Source organism: Accipiter gentilis, chromosome 24, assembly GCF_929443795.1.
Source record: "Accipiter gentilis chromosome 24, bAccGen1.1, whole genome shotgun sequence".
NCBI lineage: Eukaryota > Metazoa > Chordata > Aves > Accipitriformes > Accipitridae > Astur > Astur gentilis.
This window is the reverse complement of record NC_064903.1, coordinates 15,321,635-15,343,501: the sequence shown is the minus strand read 5'-3', so window position 1 is coordinate 15,343,501 and position 21,867 is coordinate 15,321,635. Positions and strand designations below refer to the sequence as shown.

Here is a 21,867-nt window from a genome sequence, read left to right as displayed (position 1 = left end):
ATAGCACTGGTAGAATAACTATACTTGCATATCTAAGAAAAGGGGCAAAAAGTGGAAGACTTGCCTAATAAGGCCAAAGACAAACTGTTGTGAGGCACAGGTACTTGGGCAGATTTGCAATACCCTTTTTGCTTTCAGTACCTATGTTACTGTAAATAATGAAAAGACTATTTTCTTTCCCTATGCAGTCCATGACTCACTTATAAAGCTTTTTCCACCCACAACCCCTAAAAAAACCCAAATAAAACAAAAACCAAACAAAACAAACCCCTACCAAATCAAGGTTTCATTTCCCCATTTACAGCTGCTGAAATCACTGTTTAATTCTGAAGTTTAACAAAACACTTTTCCAAGCAAAACCACTTCCAAGCAAAAACACTTTCCAAGATTTACCTTGACCTGTTTGTACTTCAGGGCAAACAATTGGGCTTTTACAACACAAAGTTAAAGTTATGGATACCCAAGAGAATAATGTTTAGGACTTAGCTCATCACAGAAAATAAAGGACTGTAAAAAAAAACCTGATCATGTCTGGATCAGCAGTACCATTTTTGCACTGCTCCAGGGGAACATTGCTAGCTGAATTCGAAGTTACCTGGAGAAGAACCAGCTTGTTCTAATATACTACGATGCGGGAAAGTAAATTCTACTACATCTCAGAGCTCTATCACTTAATAAAAAAAACAAAACAAAAATTCCACTGACTGAGGCCAGTAAAGAGAAGGGAAGATGAGACATCAGTGACAACTTGCATGTTCACTTCAGCATGAAGAACCCACAGAATACTGAGGAACTAAGTAAATAGCAAAGCCACCATAGCTGTCTTAGCTTGGTCAAAATGAGGATTTAGCATTTGGAGTACAGCAAATTAAATTGCCCACTGAACATTAAATATGAAAGATTGAATACTTTGGCAACTTAAAAAAGAAAAAAGCCCAATCTAAAAAGAACACTACTAAATAAATTCTGCAAATACTTTATAGTATCACTAAAGATACAGCACAAGTGTGACACAGGAACGTTTCTCAGAGATCTGCCTTTAGAAAAATGTCAAAAACCCACTATACCTTAAGAGGGGAAAAAACCAAAACAGAACAAAACAACCCCACACAAACCCCCAAAACCCAACAAAAAAACCAAACCCAAGCAAGCCAAACGAAAAAGCTCAACAAAAAAAAACCAAATGCAAGCAAACAAAAAAACCCCAGACATTTAAGACAGCTCTAACCATGGTTAACACTTAAGCTTTTATTAAGTGAGTTTAGTTTTTTAAAAAATCATCTAAAACATGTATGCACTGCAGATCATTTAAGCGGTATTTAAGCTGATTATACGTGGACAGTTTTGCAAGTTGAAAAGACTTACTCAACATTTTGGATTTCTGTAGGTTTTTGTTTGTTTTTAAATTATGCCTTAGATAACATTTCACACAACGGTTACATAACTTTGCTAATGTCAGTTTTACTTTGTCTCAGGCCTACTATGCTGAGTAAATACCAATGCATCTCTACGTGGTGCAGTGTTTCTTTCCATATCAGACAAAGGTTTTTGGTTCTATAGCTGTGAAGTTACTTTCTCCTTTCCCAGAAAGGCCACAAAATTGTGCTAGCAATTGTGGAGGGAGGAGAGAAAACCAAGGTCCAAAAGCAATAGCAAGAGGAATCCCCTATCAACTCTGTTCATTCTCTAGACATTTTGTGCAAATTCCAGCCTCAAAAAGCAAGCAGCAAGAGGAGCAAAACCAAGTGAAAAGCTCTGTTCAAAGAAGAACAAAGACCTACTAAAAAAACCAGTCAAGTTGGCCTGATAACTCTTGCTCAGTTTTGGAATTTTTTCCTAGTGGCATTCAAAACAACCTGGTGCTAGCAAATCTTTATACCATACTATACATTACCTTTAAATATGATCCGTAGTATTTTGTTACATAGGGACTATCACACTGACTTAAAACAGTTATCTCTTGCTGTATATCTTCTATTTCATCTTCTGCTTCCTCAAGGTCTATGATTTTTATAGCAACCACTTGCTGTGTCCGATTATCAATTCCTTTAAAGACTTCACCAAAGGAGCCTTTCCCAATGCGTTCCAGTTTTGTGAATAGTTCTTCTGGGTCTGCTCTATGGTTCTAGAAAGAAGAAAAAAAACAGAAGGGGCAAGGGCGGGGGGGGGGGGGGGGGGGGGAAATACACGAGTTACTTAATTTACTTCCAAGTTATCAGCCCTCATTACTTCCCAAGAGGCATGTAATCCAGATTTATCATCACTAGAAGGCTTGGCATCAGATAAATTTATTTCCTGCACACTAACTTCTAATTCAGCTATTAGTTACTGAACATACATTATGGAATTATGTCAAAGGTAAATGAGCCTCACCAGAGAGGGTGTCAGGTACAAACCTCATTTCACTTCCCCACATAACAACCCTTTAAAATGAAAGAATAGAGCTGTTCTTAATACTAATCCTGTCTCTTCAGTAATTCAGAATACTGGGGAATACAATTACTGGCACAGAAGCACTAACGTCATCCATCACCCCGGCAGAAAAGGCTGGGCTTTCTACCTGGCCAACAGCCTTGGGCAGACAAAGCATCCTATCAAGTAATACAGCGCGGAGCCTTTTGTGGGAAGATTGCACTACCCAGTATTCACCGGCAGATTCTAAGATCCAGCAAGATCAGGCGACTTCAGGACAGCTAGAAGTGCTGACAAAAAGTAGAGCAAAAGTGGCTGAAATATGTTCTAAGAAGGAATAAGAAGGCTGGAGCAGAGTACTGAAACTGAGGTAGTGATCAGAACTGGCTGGTATCACCCAAGCACACCTTAAAAAGGGGAGCAGAGCACCAGGCAGCATAGCACTGCTGAGGACACCTGGCTTGGAATCTCTGTTGATCAAGTACTCTTAAGATCAGCAGACTGATTATTATACAAATATTTTAAATTTCTCAGCTCCATTCAAGTAGTCATGAGGGAAACAAAAAGGAAGCAAGTTCTCATTTTCCCTTCAAGATAAAGCATGCTACATAGCTGCTTAGAGAACCTTGTGTATCCAAAAACCACAGCAGTGACTTCTGAAGGATACAGACAACTTGCTCCACAGTTTAAGAACACAAAACTTCAGACCATAGTAAGAAAGTTTACAGAAAAGTGTTTTTAAGAGGTGAGACAGATGTGCTTACAGAACAGCCCATGCTTTGCAGAGCAACAGAATTAAACATATTACTGCTGTCAGAACTGGGCAACTCATTGCACAAATCACTCTTTGATCAAGAAACATCTGCCCAAAAAGGCCCTCTGATTCAATAGCAACATTTGAAAATATGAAAGAGATGCTTTGCTTTATATCTTTCTCACACTCCAAAACTCAGAACCAGCAAAAGAAGTGACAGTTTTGGCAAAAGCAGACATTCAACCCCAGGTACAGACTACCCTACATAACAAAATACTCAAGTATCAACATGAAACTCCAGGAAACATCTTTACACTAGTGTTCTTGCAAATGGATACAAAAATCTTTAATGGAAAAAAAAAAAACATTACTACTGTAACCTAGTCCAAAATGGACAGTCTCATTTCCTTACTGGGCCCTTATTGTCACTTCTTCCCTTCTACCAGAACCAGAATTTATTCCACAATATGGTGAGATGAATCAGGAAACAGATTTAGCTGAGAGTTAACCATATGATTTGTCAGGTTTATTTTCAGCGGAATCAGTTCACTGCTCATATATACCAAGCTGTCATTTGCATTATCACAAGAGGAAGGAACATGAAGTAGTATGGCAGATTCATGCTGATCTGTGGAGTTAGATTTTTAGATTTTGCAAATATACAAGACACACTGCTGTTCTTGAGCAGCCCATTAAAGCAAGAAGAATGAGGAATTTTCCCTTTGTCTATGAACTCATTGCTGCTCTGCTCCATTAAAAAAACAAAAAAAAACCCACCAAAAAACACCCACAAAAAAAAACCCAAATCCCCACCTTCAAAGAAATAATTAAGCAAAAACTTTTGGGTTTTCCTTCTGTTGATAGATCCAGTGAAAGACCTAAAAGATGAACACATACATAATCAAAGCAAATGAAAAGTACTACTTGGTTTGAAATCTGGGACAACTAATATCATTATACTGGGACAAAAAAAAAAATGACTGGAGGCTTCGGGTGCTCATAAACCTTTTAGCCAGACCAAAAAAACCCCCAACAAACCAACAAAAAAACAGAACCCAATAACCACCACCACTAAATCTTCAAACTGCCTAAAGATAGCCATATTGCCATAAACCACACACTACTGCATCAAGACCTGCAATCTTTCCATCGATAAGCCTTAAAAAAATTTAAAAATAATTAAAAAAAAATCTTAAAGTCTATTTTCAGTTGTGTTTCAAAAAATTATTTTAGGAACAGGTGTGGCAAAAGCAGCAGCAACTGCCACCCAGTCTTTCCCTGCTGCTAGTTAAGCTGCCAGAACTGTCATTTAGCTAGCAATCTAATGCGCTCCTGAACTACATTAGTTGCAACAAGTAATAATTAACTGATAGTTCTCCATTTACAATAACAAAGACACACACACACAAGAAACAACAGAGTTGAGCGAGGATTGGCAAAACTTTTCATTAACCCCAAAATACTCATCTTCACAAAAACTAGCTTCATTTTGAGACACACGTGGAGCCTGGGATTCCAGGAATCATTCATACTAACCAATAGCTATTGTTGATTTGAGATGAAACCTGTTAAAACACTTCCAGACAGATAGAAGAAAAGCAATTTAATCACAGACATAGTCAGCTAATGCAACCCTTCACAAACATCTGATGAACTCAAAGGGCAACACTCAGGTTTTGCTTGGGGAAAAACCTTAAGCAGAAAATTCCTCTGGGCTCCTCAGTGGAAATGCACATCACTCAATCCTATACACCCACTTAACAGCCATCAACAAAACAAGCCAGGCCTCCAAACTCTCTTCCCCAAGCTACTTCAGGTGAATCAGAGCTTTAAAGGCTATTTTAAGTTCCAGCAACTCCTAATGCCATTAGGTGGGAGTGCTGGAGTACAGGGAGAGATTGGGCACGGCTGGACTTCCTGACACCGCAGAACTCCATGGGAAGGAGAGGTGGAACAGAGAGGCATCAAAGGAGAACAAACCGTGCGGGACTACTAGAGAGAAAAGTCACATCTTTCTATTCTGAGAAAATCCTCTCACAGCAAGCAAAGTCAGCTTTACAGCTTGTGTTATTCACCAAGGCTGACAAGGGACTGCAGGACACTCCAGGATAAGGGCAAATATTTCTGACCAACTATGGCTAATATTGAGATAATGTCCTTTGGACAGGCTTCAAACTTAGAACACTACATAACTTAAAACATGGCCTTAGAACAAAGACTGCATTTTGAAACAGATTTGCTTTTACCTTTCTTAATTTCCTTGTCTTTCAGACTATTGTTTTACAGGAATGTATTTCTACAACTAATAAACCCCTCCCCCCCCCCCCAAACTCCAACATTTTAAAAGACTACTTCTTAAACAAAGGTAAATTTATATGATGCAGTAATGCCCATCCTCCTTCTCCTGGTATAGAAAAGGATGGAGATATATTTTATATAAATAAAAGTGTGTGTGTATACATGCTGCTGCCACCCCCACCCCCCCAATAAATTTTTGCAGCACAGCTACCAGCTAAGTTTCTAATATGGTAGAAATTAAGATTTCTAACACTAGTAACACTCCTGAGCAAAACAACCAATTGTTATTCCCTGTTTTTTCAGAGATCTGTCATTGAACAGGAAAAAGGTTTAGAAGCTTTGAAAGTTGCCTGCATGAATTATTGTTTTGGTGGTTGGGTTTTTTTAAATAAATAAATACTGGTTTCTATGGGGAGTCATGTCTGTTGGGCAACACGCAGTAACAATACAATAGAAAGTGTATGGACTCCATCATCACTTCTCCGAAGATAACACCTATAAGTGGACAAATCAGGAAGAGAATCTATTGCTCTTCCCCTCCCTAGCCCGTTTCCACAGACAAAAGCAGCAACAAGTATGACAAGCACAGGCACATTCACATGCCAACTTCAATCTTGCCAGCATGAGTAAGAGTACCAGCATGAGCGTGACAATACAAGCCCTCTGCATAGCTTAGAAAGTCCACCATTTCACCAGTCCAGCACAACTATACAGCTTGTGCTAGTGTTCAGTAAAATCTATCCTCATCTCTTATACAACCATGTGCCGTTACTGTATGTGTTTATACACACATGTATGTACACATACAGTCACAGGATCATTGCATAATTTGGCTTGGAAGGGACCTCAGGAGGTCATCTAGTCCAACAACCTGCTCAGAAACCCCAAATAAAAAACACGATAGCATAATTTTTGGTGGTATACCTGCAGTACTTGCATGCATCAAGTATTCTGCCAATATAGCTTATATAAGCCTTTTTTTTTTTTTTTTTTTTTTTTTTTCCTCCTCAGATAAACACAGCTATGCAGCAATGTCCTGGCTGCATTTTGCTACAAGACTGACTGGCTGACTCACCTTTCCACCTCTAACCCTTTCACTTATCTGTTCTCCAAATTCTGCATTCTTCCTTTGAAACAAAGTTAAACACTGAGTGTCTAATTTCCAAGATTATACAGATATCCAATGGCATACACCAAATTAGAAGAAACAATGTTAGACTGCTTCAGATTCTGTCAGTGCAGGACAGTTTTTACAGTAACAGGTCTTCTAAGAAGGTTCATTAAAGAATTTCATTAAAGGGCACTTTCATTAAGGTACAACTGGATGAAAAAACAAAGCTTCAAAGAATCTTGGGCAGAGGCTGAACTAATACCTTGTATCTAACAAAATCAAAACCACGATCCTCTCAAAGTCTCCCAAAGCAAATAATTTAACACAGTCTTGTGAGATTTCCTCCAAACAGTCTGTCAATGTAAGAACATATATCCTGTTATCTTAATAGTATTTCTAAAACCTAAGAAACTCTGTTATACTATCTGGATTTTCAAGCATCTCCCAGGCTTTATTTGGAACAGAAGTTCCCTGAAAATTGTAGCAGTACTACAGACTAGCTAACCTACATTGGGACACATTACTCAAATACACATTAGATAAAGATGCAATAATTAGCTCAAAAGATTTTATAAAAGGTTGGTAAGAGAAGACTAGCATGTCTACTCATATGTTTTTTGAGTATCCACTACAATGGCACCGCACCCTAACACATACTGGTATCTTTGGAAGCCATCAGAATTATGTGTTCGTTTAAAAGACCATCATTTCAAGCAACTACTCACTAAAACAAAAACCTGATCTTCACAGCCAGGAAGAAGCCAAAGGCAAACTGTAATGAAAAGGCTGTCTTACAGAAAGGTTGAGGAAAAGAATGAGGTTATGTTATGACAAAACATTTAAAACAAAACCAAACCAAACCCACACACCCCACCACCCTCCAACCCCAGTAATTAATTTGTTGTGCAGCCTCACAGTTACATCAGCATTAAAATGCCAGATCAGAAATGCATGCCAACTTTGTTGCTGAAGCCAGCATGCACTGCACCATTTCTCTTAAGTCCCACTGTCTGCACTGTCTGAATTATGGCTAACAATAAAATTAAATAGCAATTATGAGGCCTAGTTTATTATCTGTAAAATCTCCAAGATACCTTTTATTGTCTTAAGAACGAATGCCTGAAAAACAATGAGTAAAAAAGACACTTGAAAGTCAATAAAAGAAAAACGGATTAAAAGTTAAGACATTTAATCTATTCTTAGCATTTATCTGACTCATACAAAACACTGCATCTGGTTTGAAGACACTGAAATCATAGGTAACCAGTCCATTCATAGACTTTTACCAATTCCCAGACAATAAAGTACCTTTAAGTTCTTCTTCTGTTCAGACCCCCAAAAAATTGAAATTGAGGAGTAAGACTGGTAAACCTGATAGGCTACAGCACTTCTTAGAGTAAAGTCTTAATCAACAGATACACTCTTCTTAGTTTAGTATCTTTCCATACACTATCTGCATGTAGTTTCAGAAATTATATATACACACATTAATTACACACCACGCATATTCTACTATATAACAATATATATTCACAAAAATTATATATATTTCCATATTTTACCTGCATAAGGAACATTTTACTACTTCACAATGAAGCCATCACAGGTAGTGATACATTTTAATTCCTGGAGCTCCTCCCCACCTTCCCCCACCAATTTTATTTTAAAGTCCTATTACAATAAAAGTTACTCACACAAGCAGTACCATAGGCACATGTGTGCATATACATAAAAATTTAAATAGTTTGAAGTTAATGAAGGCACAGGTGCAGATCCATTATTACTTACAAAGAATGGGGAAAAAAAACGAACCTGCAGACATTCAAAACAAGGGTGGAACCTGTAAACATCTTTTTTTCTGAATCTTGTACACACACTCTTGCTTCTCAGTGACTTTTGCATGTAACTAAACTCTGATGCTACCCTACAGTCCTGTTCAAGACTCAAGTATCAGGAAGTAGATATTTAATTATATTTACTGGAACTGTATAATACATACTGAAGAACAACAACTATTTTAACAATGAAACAATTTGATTTTATAAAGTATCAAACTTCTACATTATCAAGCTTTTCTACATGGTAGGTAGCAAAAACTACATCTGAGCTTTGCTATCCTTAAATGGGACTTGAACTCTGTTACACCCTTTATGAAACATCTCCCTTATCTGACAAGGCCAAGACTCATTGCCATTTTTAGTGAGAACCTGGAGAACTTCAATATAAAACAAAAGCAAAAATAAGCAAGCAAAAAACCCACGTGGCTTTGTTTTCATCAAGTCAGCCATAAGGCGAGCTGCATATGACTATCAAAACTTTAAAATCAGCATTCAACCCCATCCATTGTCAGATTTTTAAGAAAAGAATCACCTTCAAACCCTCTCTGACCTGTGGCAGATGCAAGCTGTCAATTGTACGTTGTGCTGAAAATGGAAACCACCTAACTCACTTCCTCTATTCTTAGCCATTCTTTCACTTCGGTAACACAACATGAAGAAGTTTAGTAAACAGTATAAATAAGCAAAAAGAAAGAATAACAACACATCTCCCAAAGACTAGTTCTTTGACACAGACAATTAAAAAAATTTACACCAATTATTTATGAAGAGTATTCTGCATTGAGGAAACAAAAAGAGAAATTTCTCAGGTCAGCGAGCTTCTCTATAACTTCAGCTTCTCTGAATATCCTTACATTTCAAATTGAGTCCCACTTAGCTTCCATTCTGTAGATCAATACCTTTTAACCACTTAGTACCTTTTAAAAAAAATCCTCAAGCCACTGCATACAGTTGCATATCCTTCAGTCTGCTCACATCTCTGAAGAACACAGCCTACCAAAAGAGTCAGAGGAATTAAGGAGGGAGGGGGGCACAAATTATTTGGCTAGGTCTTTACTATGATTTGCAAAAGACCTAAGTGGCTGAACGCTCTATAGCTATAAGGATGGACAGACATCCTCAGATGGAGACAGAAGTCAGTTCAAGAAATTAACAGTTTCTGGTATCCCAAAGTGTTCAAACTCCGTTCTGCATTTATTAGAGTTCAACAAGTTGATCTTTCAAAACAAATGTAATCTCCTTTGTTGAACAGTGCAGGACAAGTGACTGCTGAATGGGAATTAACCCACCTCAATGAACTAACTGCCTGTACACCTGAATTGTAAGTCAGAAGATAGAGGACTACTGCAATTTCTCACTGCTTAAGAACATTTGTAATCTCTCCATTTTATGAACTGCTTTGAAAAACCTAATCGGCAGAGAGATTACAAAAACCACATCTACTAGGAATATGGAAAAATAACCATTTATGGGCTGCAGCCTGCTTTTAGCAGTATGCCTTTCCTTTCAGCAAGCAGTCTGCTTATCAGTAAACAATTTTTTTGCCACACCCATTTAAAGGGACAACTATGTCAAAACTCTGCCAGCAATAAACTATACCATTACAGCATTTGGACCATTTTCTTAATTTTTAGAGGTTCAGTACCTACAGCTTAATGGCAACTGCTACATTAATTTTACAGGCCTCCTCGCTGCTCTATCTTAGAAGCCATTTTAGCATTTTTTTCTGTGCAAGTTAGAACTTGATACACAGATTTTCTCCCTGTAAATGAGATTAAACTCATACTATAATCCAGCTAGAATGAAAATAACAACAAAATCCAGCTTTTTAACTTGCCAGTTCATAAACTAGAAAGCAGCAACAAGACCTCAAGTTTAACACACACGTAAGTATCTTTGCTAAATCTCTCCCCTGAAGTAGTCATTACTTATTTTTAGGCTAAATAAAATTAAAGCAAGGCAGAAAAACACTAGCTGAAAAAGGATGGCTCCAAAACACAATGTGGGTTGAAGAGCAGGCCACAAGTTTATTTACCCAGATAAGTCTCCAGGCATAATCACCGCCTGGAGTGAAACCCAAGTGGGAACACACGGTTAGAGGGTATCACACCATTCCTTTAGCTCTGGTAGGGACCATTTTGAGAAAGGAAGGCAAACACACCAGTCTACTAGAATCCTGGATTTCTGTGCTCTCCCCAAGGCTGGACGACCACAAGTTTGAAAGCCATACTCTCCTCTTAAATACTGGCCCTTGATCCTATCAATCCTACTGGACCTGAAGCTACAAGAAGCACACAATGAAAAACCAGAAATACAACTCCAAAATGAGCTACACAGGAAGAAACCTACCCTGCCAGAACCAACCTGCCCGTTTCAGGAAACTCCTTTTTCAATTACTTTGCAGCTCATTCATAGCACGGCAAAGCATCTCATTACATAAAAGGTGAGCGGAAGGGGGAGGGGAGGAAAAGGAACACCCTGAAAAAAAATTCAGATTCTTCTTGCCAACTAGGCTAGAATAAAGCTGTGCAGGAATGTAAAAATGTTCTTGCTATGACCGGTTGCCAGATGACACCTTCCTAGGTGAGAGATCAACAGCAAGATCATCTTCTTGCTCCCCTCATAACTCTCTACATGTTTTTAATTGATTTGCATCAGCAGAAATGCAATCTTTTTCATTCAGTGTTTTATATTTAGGCACTTTACAACACTCACGGTCATTTCAGGCTGTACAGTGTTTTTATTACTCTGCATTCAGCTCCCAACACAGAAGCCTGTATTGAAATACAACTTGACATCTAGCAAGGCATAGACACCCTCTGATACCCCCCTGCCCTCCTGTCAACACTATTCAAATATTCAGAACATATAACAGTATGCAGTTGAAAGGAAAGCCTGCAAAAGACTGGGGAGCAGGGAGGAAACAGAAAAACAACCCACATTCTTTGGGACTGAACACACGGTTCTTTACTTCTTGTTCATGAAAACAGTGAAGCCACCCTGGGCTCTCAGACTCCGCCTTCCACAGCTCAAGCGTGAAACCTGCAGGTAACTAACATTTCTCATTCCTGGTTCTCCTTCATCGATGCATATAGAATTCATGCAGAACCAAGACATATCACACCACAAAGCTTTTTCCAGATACTCTGCTTCAATCAAGACCATTCAAATCCAGATTTTGGCAAGACAAACTTGGCTTCACACTTCTAAGAGTCAACTACGCAGTTCTTCAAAGCTTTCTCCACAAAGGAAGATCTAAGCTGAAGCCATGCTCTTTCCCAAGCTACAGACCTAATCAACATAACCTATCTCTGCAAAACTACATGCACAAGATATGAGGAAGAATGAGACCGGCCAGCTACTGTTACCTCGTCAGTCCTTTTAATAGTTTCTCTGATTGAGTTCTTTTTGCCAGATTTATTTGGCTAGCAATTCCTCTGGCAGAATGGATTTCAGTGAATATCACTAGATGGGCACCCTTCCCATGAGATTTAAGTTTCTCCTTCAGAGCTAAGGAGTGTACTCAGTGATCCTTGCCTAATCAGCAGAACAGACTTGTTCTAGAAGAACTGCTAGAAGTTTAAATTTAAAGAACAAATGACAGTTCTTTAAATAGAGTAAAAACTAGTGAGGCAGTATTAGGAAGAAATTTGATTTTCAATTATTGTAAGTTAGAAAGAAATAGCAGAATTTGGAACAGTGACTTCTGACATGATACACACCTCACCAACTCGTTATTCAAAGACAACATACAGGTAGCCACTAATTACATCAAGCCAGAAAATTATATGTTACAAAAGAATTTCAAAATGTACTGTTCATCTCCAACCCCATCCCCCCAAAACCCACCCCTGAACTCTTCTGTCAATTATTAGATTCAGTCCCTAAGAATAAATGAAAGACAAAATAGCCTCTTATCACTTTTCAGAGTTCGTGACTCCTTCTTAAATCTGAAGGTAATCACCAAAGAGCAAACAAGTGGTACTTCTACTAACAAGTTTAAAATTTATCCTTTCACTTTTGAAGAGGACTGAAAACTGTATTTTCAGGACACTGAAAACAATGAAAACTGAGGCTAGCATGCTTGCCTATCTTCACTAAGATGTTTCATAGGTCTCCTATGACAAATACTGTTGCAGAGGCACATTCAGTCATACAGACTCTTCATGGTGTGCCACAAAGTTACTATATATAAACAAACCTCCCCTCAAAATAAGCATCTAAATAAAAAAATTTCGTTTCATTTTTTAACAAATTGCAATACATTACTGAGCTATTACTTGCTATACAGTCTCCTTTTTGAGGAAAAGGAGAAAAGAAAACTAAAACTTTAATCAGGACTTGTAAAGCTCAGACACGAGTTCAAAAACAGCAGTGAATCTTTTCAATGCTAAATTCTACAGAAAAAAGCCCACTAGAGAATCAAGTAACAATTATATATTTTTAAAAGTTAAAGTCTGGTTTCAGGTGTAATGTTTTTACACCTTTCGGGGGAAATTATCCTCTTCCCAAAACTGACAGTATATGATGGTACAGAACAGCAGAGAAATTAAGGTGAGAAGGGTCGAGTTTGGTTTATGTGCTCTCTGCAGCTTCAGCAGATTTGCCTCTGAATTCCAGGTCAGTGCTCTCAATGCATGTATAAAACTGTAAAATCTGCACAAAAAATACTAGTAAAAGACTGCTGTGGATTTTTTCTTCTAAGCCTGATAAAAGCATCTGCTGAATTCCAGCTGATTATACCTACACAGCTCCCATGTATCAAACACTTCCCAGAGCTCACTCTATCCTCCTCCTTTGATAACAGTAAGACTGTACAAGTATGACTGAGCCCTACTTTTCTTTGTCATCATGGTAACTTATCACAATGCACAAGATGGAAGAACCAAGTTCGGCTAATAAAGCCTGAGCTGAGTTAGCAGACTACTATTAGATGTGATACAGCTTGTACATCAAGCATGACCAGGAAAGGAACAACCGCAGTGTTGAATTCCACAAATATTTTAATGGATATCTGCTTCAAGTAGCAAAGAGGCATGTTCTCCACAGGTCTTAAAATAACCATCTTCCTGCAGTCTGCCTGCACTGTGGCTCAAAGTACAAATCAAGGAACTGAAATTGGACAAGGTATTCATCACCAAAGCACTGGAGTCCATCCTAGCTTAATCATAAGAAATCCCTGTTTTCTATGCACTGTGGAAGCCTCCCGCTGTCCTGCAAGTGCTAGACTTTCCAGTTTCCTTTAAGTAAGTCATATCTCCAAATAATAAAAGTTTAAAGCCTTTTCAAACTCACTGTAGAAGCATCTGGATACAGCTCAGTTCCTAGGAGAGGAATAAATTAACGATCCTTGAATAAATCTTTTTTCAAAGGTTTAAGTTCCTCTAATGCCCACCCTCTAAACATTTAAGTATTTCACAGTAATAGACACCTTGCTCTTAACACAAGTCACATTCTTGTAACTACAGTGCAAAAGGTTTATTAGAAAACTGACACACTTCCATACTAGCTTTAGGCACCACACATAAAGAGCCCATTTCTACAGGTGCACTAATTTAAGAGAAAACATTTTTTTTTCTAGGTCTACGAAAAAGACCATTTCCAAAATTAAATGCTACCTCTCCTTTAATCTTTCTATACCCATCCAATAACTAGACATTAACTGATCTACCTTTGAGCATCCTGCAAGAAGAGGACTCTTCAGCTGCCACGCTCAGGTATGTTCAGTGAGCAGCGCCCTACAGCCAGTCTGTTAACTGGCAGCGCAGAGAGCAAAGCTCACCTTTACATCCAAGTTTGTATTTAATCAAGCAATCCTTCAATTGTGAATCAGAGTACACTGGCTGACACGTCACATGCTTCTGGCTGCTCTGCTTTTAGAGGAAGTTAGGCTCTTTATCGGAAGATAGCCTGAATGCCAATAAAAACAGATGGAGATCAGGTCTAAATAACCTTTCTGGCTGCACTCACAACTACTGCCATACAGGACCAGGAGATACCAACAAAGCCATGAGAAAGGAAACAAAAAGTGTTTAGATGAGTAGGATAGCAGAGATAAAGAGAAATAAAGCCCCAAACCAGGTTCCACAGACACACATACTGACAAGAAGAAACACAAATGAGAAGAATCAACATTTCCATCAGTTAATGAATTAATGTTTCACAGACTTAAGATTTTGCACAACAAATCAGAATAGGAAAAGGGAAAGTTTATACATAAAAACTCTACCAGCTAAAAAAGGCATTTATTACTTGAGTGATGCTCCATTGCTGAACTTTACAGAGTAGTTTGGAAATTTAGGATGCTGACAGACAGAAGAAATTTCTCACTGTCCACCTTAGAAAGGTTAATTGTTACTCACTTATAAGTTAGCAGTTTCCAGCCTCTTATTTGTAAAGAGGTTTTGGAGTATCGTATGAGAGGCTGCCAATAACATAAGTTCATCAGAAACGCATCAATCTGAAATGACTGACATGCTTTAAACTTTCTGATCACTTGAAACAAACATAACCCTCTGAATCATGCATCTTGCCTGCTGGGCAAGAGAAAAGCAGTAGTGTAGGACTACTAATAAGGGGTCCAACACCTTCACTCCAGCTCCGTTTTCAGTACAGACCCTGGGTTGGTAAAAGACACAGACAGGCTCTAACATTTATCTTACAAGCTATACCCAGAAATGCTATGTATAAGTTCAGCAGGATTCATTGAAGACAGTGCCAGCGGCCAAGTTTCTCACTGTGAAATCTCAAAGTATTCCACACTAAGAACTAGTTTGAATATTTTTATCCCAAGGAACAAAGTTACAGTGACATTACTGAATAAAATCTCCAACCTGACATTCAAACTCATTGCAAACTGTACTTCATGTAACCAGGACACCTTAATCGTGCCCACAGAGCTCCATCAACCTTTCATTTTTCCCCTCTCATGTTGGATTCTGTGTGAAATGCCATAATTTGGGGTATCATGCTCATCTTCAGAGCACTCATTTTACACATTCACCGAGTACTCTGATTTTATTGAATGGGCTTAGAAGTTTGGCTACTGGGTAAGTTAACATCATACAATTGGATCAAGTGGAGCCCTTCCAAAGGAGTGAGGAAAATGAACATGTTTAGGAAGTTGTTTGCACAGGCAAGAATTGTTAGGTATAAAATTTGGTTTTGTTAGGGACACAAGACAGGTTAAACAGAACACAACCACTACATAAACAAATGGTTCTGTAACTACTCATAAGGGCAACAGATAATACTACCTCTAGGTCTTCCATTGTTGCCAGGGTACTGAAAGCCAGACTCCAAGTTCACCAAAATAACTCTATGTGACTTTCTGTAATTTTCCATGGTTGGATTTTTTTTTTAAGGGGAACCTGACTCTTCATAAGATGGAAGGATCTTAAAACAGTCAAAAAAGCTTCTGTTATACTTTGGTGATAAACTGTCATAGTCTTTTTTTGGCATATGGGAATTACATAATACATTATTTCTGGATTTTTTTAAATTTTTTTTTGTATAATGAAATGGGAGGGAAAGTATAAGATTACAGTAAAACTGAAAACTTCAGACCTGTAACACATTCTCTGGCAAATTCAGTTTCTGGCAATAAAATGCTTCCTTCAACACAGACTACAAAACAAGGGGTTTGACATTACAGGCACTTTCCAACAGTAACAGTTTTAATGTAACTATTACATTTTCTTCCATCGCAGAACCACCTGTTCATTCCTCCTTCAATCTATCACCATGCATCTACTTTAACACTGAGCAGCAGCAGGGACACTTTTATCATCATCACCTGGATGATCCTGTCTGAATAGTTCAAATAGGTTAAAAAACCAAATGAAGCAACCCTTATACCTCAGACTACCACACTCTTCTAGAACAGGTTTTTGGTTGGTTGTTTTTTGTTTTTTTTTTAATTAACAAACAAACAAAATATCATGACTCTTTAAAAAAAGAGCAAGCAGAATAATTTTGTACTAAGTTCTACTTCTTTGTATTCTAAGACTTTCAGGACTTGTGTAATAGCCTTCATTAAAAAAAGTCACCAAGGGAAAAAATGTATTTTAATTCCATGCAGCTGTACATATCTAGCAGTTTAAAAAAACATGCTTTAAACATACAGATATATGTTAAGGGGTCTGGGTTAAACTAACAACAACACTAGTGGAACTAAGTATGCTATTACATAAAGTTTATTGGTATAACAATGGGAAACAGGGCCTTAAATAATTTCAAGGTCCTTCTGTGATGACAGGGCAGCTATGGAAAATAGGACAGCAATACATTAAGCAGATATAAAGATAAGAAGCTGACAAACTTGGATTTTGAAAGAGAAGTCTCCCAAATACAAACACACTTAAAGACCCAGAGAATATAAATAAAGCAGCTCAGGCTAAAGCCTCTAAAGCTTTTATCAAAAAATTTATTTAGGATGTACCAATACAAAGGTAACCCTGACATATTAATGGACCGAGGAGGCTGAGAAAATGTGGTTTATGTCCTCTTATACTAACAGAAAGTCAGTGGATGACCAAAATTTAACTGATTTCAGAAAGCCTGCAAATTATTAGAAATGAGAAAGGTAAACCAAACCTTGGTATTGTAACTGGCCTAAATTAATATAAAAATACTGTATATACATCAATTCTGTGCTTTCTAAAAGTTATGAAGATACCTGCCCAAGAGAAGTTTCAACTTCCTATTCTGAAACCTCCTGAACTCTTTTCCTGTACGCGTCTCACATACACAGAGATTTATCATAAAAGGCTTCTATGTTATTTGAACTGAAAAAAGCTCCAATATTACACAGGCACGACTACCCCGAAAGTTAACGAGAAAGCTCAAAACACCGACTGGGCTGCCAGTGTCTGACAAGCGAAAATCAACCCCGAAATGAGTTTGGTCCTCAGCTCCTTCGTGTTTGATAAAGATCTCTGACCAAACTTGCATTAGATTGTCCAGCCGACTAAAAACGAAGAGTCAGAGATATTCATTCCACCTTTCCTAGGAAAGCCAGTAACACAGGAGCTTGCTTGTTTCCTAAGCAGATACCACAAACATACAGAAACGACGCCAGGCCTCATTCGCAGCCGAAGAGAGGTGTAAGCTTCTGAGACAGGACGGCCGCCCCACAGCAAGCTGGCCGCTCCGCCGTATCACGCCACCGGACCTCGCGTTTACCACCTTCCCATTAATCGCAAGGTCCCCGGCGACGCGGCGCTACAGGCCCAGCGCCAAGCGCATGTTGGTGGGGAAGTCCTGCAGGACGTACGCTTGCCAGCGAGCCTGATATGTCATTTACAGCACACCCACGCACCCCGCGATTAACTTCATTTCGCCTTTAATCAGTTTTAGGAGCCCTGACGTGCTCCTGGATGCAGGGCGGCCAACCCTGAACAAAGGGGGAAGGGAGGGAGGGGAGACCCTTCGCCTCTGAGGCGCTGGCTGCAGGTACGCGGCCGCCCGGGGCACGCCGAGGGAGCGGGGCCTCTCCGGGGCCTCCCGTTACCTCAGAGAACCTCCCTCCCGATCCCTCCCTCCCTCGCTCGCTCGGCGAGGGCTCCGGCCCGCGCTCCTCCCTAGGCCGCCGAACGAGGCCTCTCCGCGGCCAGGCCGCGCCGCCCGCCCCGCTTCGCCCACCCGCGGCTCCCCCGGACCCCGCTCCCCAGCGGCGGCCTCCGCCCGGCGAGGGCCGCGAGCGCCGCTTCCGGAGCCCGGGGCCGAGCCCGGGCCGTCGCCTCCATTTTGGGGCCGGCGCGGCGCGCGGAGCTCACCTGCATGCCGGGCACTTGCACCGCCACGGGCGAGTGGGCCATGGCGGGCTGCGGCGGCCGGGCGCCGCCCGCTGCTCCCCTCTCTCGGCCTCCCTGCTCCTGGGCGGCGGCGGCGGGGCCTGGAAGGACAAAGCGGTGGGGAGGCGGCTGTAGCGCGGGCCGCGCTCCCTCCTTCCCTCCCCCGCGGCCCGCCCTGCCCGCGGCAGCTCCCGCCCGCCGCCGGCTCACCTCGCGGTCGCGGGGCTGGGGCCGAGCTGCGCGACGCGGTCGGCGAGGGGCCGGGGAGGGGGGGGGTGGGGGGGTGTCCCTAGCGCCGCTCTCCCATGCCCGCCGGGCTCCTAGCAGCGGCCCTGCCGGCTGGCGCCGCTCGCCCTGCCCATGCTCCCCTCCCCGGTCCCGGCGCGGGGGGGAGCGGCTGCTCGGGGGGCCCCCCGGAGAGGCGCGCGGGGTGGCGGCTCTCAGCACGGCCGGGGCTGGGCTCAGATCGCCATGTCGGGCTCAGGCTAGAGGAGGCGGCGGCGGCGGCTGCTGCTGTGCGGCGGCAGCGGCGGCTTCTTCCGTCTCAGCTCCGGCCTCGACGGGGCGGAGCCACCGGCAGCCGCACGGGCCCCGGCCTCAGCTGCCCCCGCCTCCTCGGCCGCCTCGGGCCGGGCGGGCAGGGACCGGGGCAAGGAGGGAGGAGCGGGCGGCGGCCCCACCTCAGCGCCGGCGACCCCACCTCAGCGCCGGCCTGGGACGGGGCCGCCCGCGACGTTGCGTGGCACCCTGGGCCCCCGCCGGGCGCTGTCGCGCCGGCCTGTCCCCCTCAGGCGCTGTCACAGGGTCCTGTCCTCCCACGCAGACTGTCACAGCGCCTGTACCCCCGGACACGCGGCCTCAGCCCCTTGTACCCCCAGACGCCCCGTCACCACCACGCCTGTTACCCCCCCCCCCGGCTCCTGCGCCCCAGACACGCTTAGGGGCAAGTAACGGGAGTGGATACTTTATGGGGTTTATTTGCTTTCGCGACACAAAGAGGTGGTGTCTTCTCTCGGGGCAAGTCCGAGGCGGCTGTGGAGGTTTGGCTCCCGGTTTGGCCTGGTTGGTTTCCTTGCCCCCCCGGGAGGATGTTTCCTACCCAGGCCAGCTCTCCAGCAGGCCTGCCTGCTGCAGGGCTCTGCCAGCGCACACTTCTGTCCCTCACCACCTTCGTCTTCCCCGGTGGTCTGGGCTGCCCCCCATGTTCTGCCGGGGCCTGGGGAGGAGAAAATAACTGTTTTCCGGTGACATTTTCCTCATGCATACATGAGTCACCTATTCGTGTGTGTGATTCACATTCTTATACATGAAAACTTTGCCAGTTACTCAAGCAAAGCTAAAAATGACATCTTCTATGACACTGGTCTTCCCCTCACCCTCGGAGCAAGAATATAGAAATCACACGGGCCTGTCACAAATATCCTCATAGGTATGCAAGGACTTCCCTTAAATTCACAGATTTTTAGGCCTAAAACCCAAGACAACGTAAGGTAAGCTGGAGATGTTGGATTGCTGGCCATACCGGAGCTACCCCATCCAGAGGGAGGGTCCCTTCGGAAGGGATGTGACGGAAGGCCGTCTCCCTCCCTTACAACTCTGAGAAATACTACACTGTAGCAAGGAACACAAAACACCTCTGTTTAAAGTAAGGTGTGTTAAAACAGGCCAAAGCCAAGAATTTCAAAGTTAGGCAGTCTTTCCATCCTTAACTCAGTGTGGTTTGAGCGAAAAAACAAACTCACAGTGATGTTAGTTAAGGACAGGCTCGTGGCTCATGCTGGAATATTTTTTTTTCCAACTTGCCAGTTTGTTAAGCCTTTACTGTTACTGAAATATTTACTTTCTTCTGCACCTTTTGAAAAATAACATGACTTTAAAAGGCTTCTATGTGATAGTTCTATATGTTTAAGTTACCTAGGAGCCTGTAAGGAGGTCATTTTAACGGGTGGAATATTTAAGTTAAGTATTTTTGGGAAGTTTATACCGTATACTTAAATTAAAAAATGTTTTTGATTAATAAACCTTTGGGAAGAAAGGGGGATTTCTACTGACAAAAAGCTTTCTTAATTATGTATTATTTACTATTCAGTAAATAAGTGAATGAACAGCCACTCATGGAACTTCTGAATTCTGCCTGGTTCATTCTGCTCAAACACACTAAAAATCACTTCTCCGTTTATCTTTTAATGACCTTTAGAACATGACCACTGGAAAAAATCCTGACAAATGAAGTATGAGGATGTCCTCATATTAAACCTCATGTTAAACCATGACAGACGGTTTTTGTTTCATGCTGCTAATGCGTTACAGGCCCTCTGTTCCTCTTCTGGCTCTGAGGCTCTGCTTTTCTTTTTCTATCCATTCGTTACCTTGATTTTTCTCACCAGATTCCCACTAACTGGTTATCTCAGCCTTGTCGGGATTTTATACTCTCCCTCACATATTCCCTCTTGAAGGCACCTGTTTACTTCGTATCAGAGAGAGTACTAATTGCCAATCCACGCTTCCTGTTTTGGGGCTGTACATTGAGACTTTTGGCCTTTTATGCATTTCTGACCTGCATGCAGCTTAATATAACATGAAAGGGACTGTAACAAATTTATTTAATAGCGTAAGAGCAGGACAATTGCTATGCATGTGATAAGGTATTCTCCTCAGTAGTTATATCTGTAGTTATCTCCCACCCATGGCAGATTGGCCGAGAGAACTGCAGTGACAAAAACACGAAGCAAAATGTTCTGCAAAAAGGCAATGCTTGTTTATGCCATACTCATGCAGAAAGCCCCAGGATGATATGGTGAGCGAAGCCAGGGAGGAAAATCTGTCAGGAAATCTTAAGTAATCAGCCAGTCACGTAACAACTGAATCATTGAGCCAGGCTGTGCAGTGAGGTAGGCTGGCACCATAACATCTAAGAAAAGGGTTGTAATATTGTATGCCACTCTGTAATTAACAAGTTCTAATTTGTGCATTAAGAAAGTCAGATGGTCAGTTGCTGATATTGCTGTATGAAAGACCTTCCGTGCGCCCTCCCAGCCTGCCCTGTAAATACCTGTTGCTGCTGTTTTCCAAGACTTAAAACGTGTCTATAGTTCACTTAGGACAGCCTGCAGTGCCTCACAGTAGCAATGTGACCCAAGTCAGACCTTCTACTGTTTTGTGCGTTTAACTACTATTTTTGTGTTGCTGGTGTGAAAATATAATTATTTTTACATCAGAAGACTGCAGGGAGCTAGTAAAAACACTGGGCTCTTTGAGAGTGCCTGCACCATGTTAGCTGGTTTAGACCTACCACAAAAAGTGGTAGAAATTTCTCTAAAACTCCCAAACATAAATGAATAAAATTAAATTACTTACGCTGCTAAATAGAAATATACTGCATCTTACAGCTGTGGACTCCAGGGACTCCTCATAGTGATTTGCTGGGGTGAGGGAGGGAGCGGGTGTCTGATTGCCAGAGCTTATGCAAACTTGCCATTAGGAAAGACCCGATCAGACTCACACATCTGTCTAGGAAATGTGATGCCCAGTTGCTATGTATCAGGGTGGATCTGGGTATCTTAAACCCTTTAGTGTCTTTGCAAAGTTCAGCTGGCTGATGCAGCACTGACCCAGGCTCATTGTGTCAATCCCATGTGATGCATTTAGAGGCAACTCCGC

General features: G+C 41.5%; 2 protein-coding genes across 3 annotated transcripts in view; one reads left to right on the top strand and one right to left on the bottom strand.

Moving 5' to 3' along the window:
• STK26 (serine/threonine kinase 26) overlaps positions 1–18,774 on the bottom strand; it is a 33,525-nt gene extending 14,751 nt beyond the window's left edge. Inside the window, exons 1-3 of one of the 2 annotated variants that reach the window (XR_007509381.1) lie at positions 18,418–18,774; positions 18,190–18,308; positions 1,895–2,125 (exon numbers count right to left, since the gene is read on the bottom strand). Coding sequence is in view for 1 of the 2 variants with exons in the window: in XM_049827398.1 (XP_049683355.1) it covers positions 1,895–2,125; positions 18,190–18,231 (273 nt within the window). In the remaining variant the exon portion in view is untranslated. The remainder of the gene's footprint in view (positions 1–1,894; positions 2,126–18,189; positions 18,309–18,417) is intronic. The other variant, XM_049827398.1, reaches the window with a different exon arrangement.
• RAP2C (RAP2C, member of RAS oncogene family) overlaps positions 1–21,867 on the top strand; it is a 149,937-nt gene that overhangs the window by 51,865 nt on the left and 76,205 nt on the right. The window lies entirely within an intron of this gene.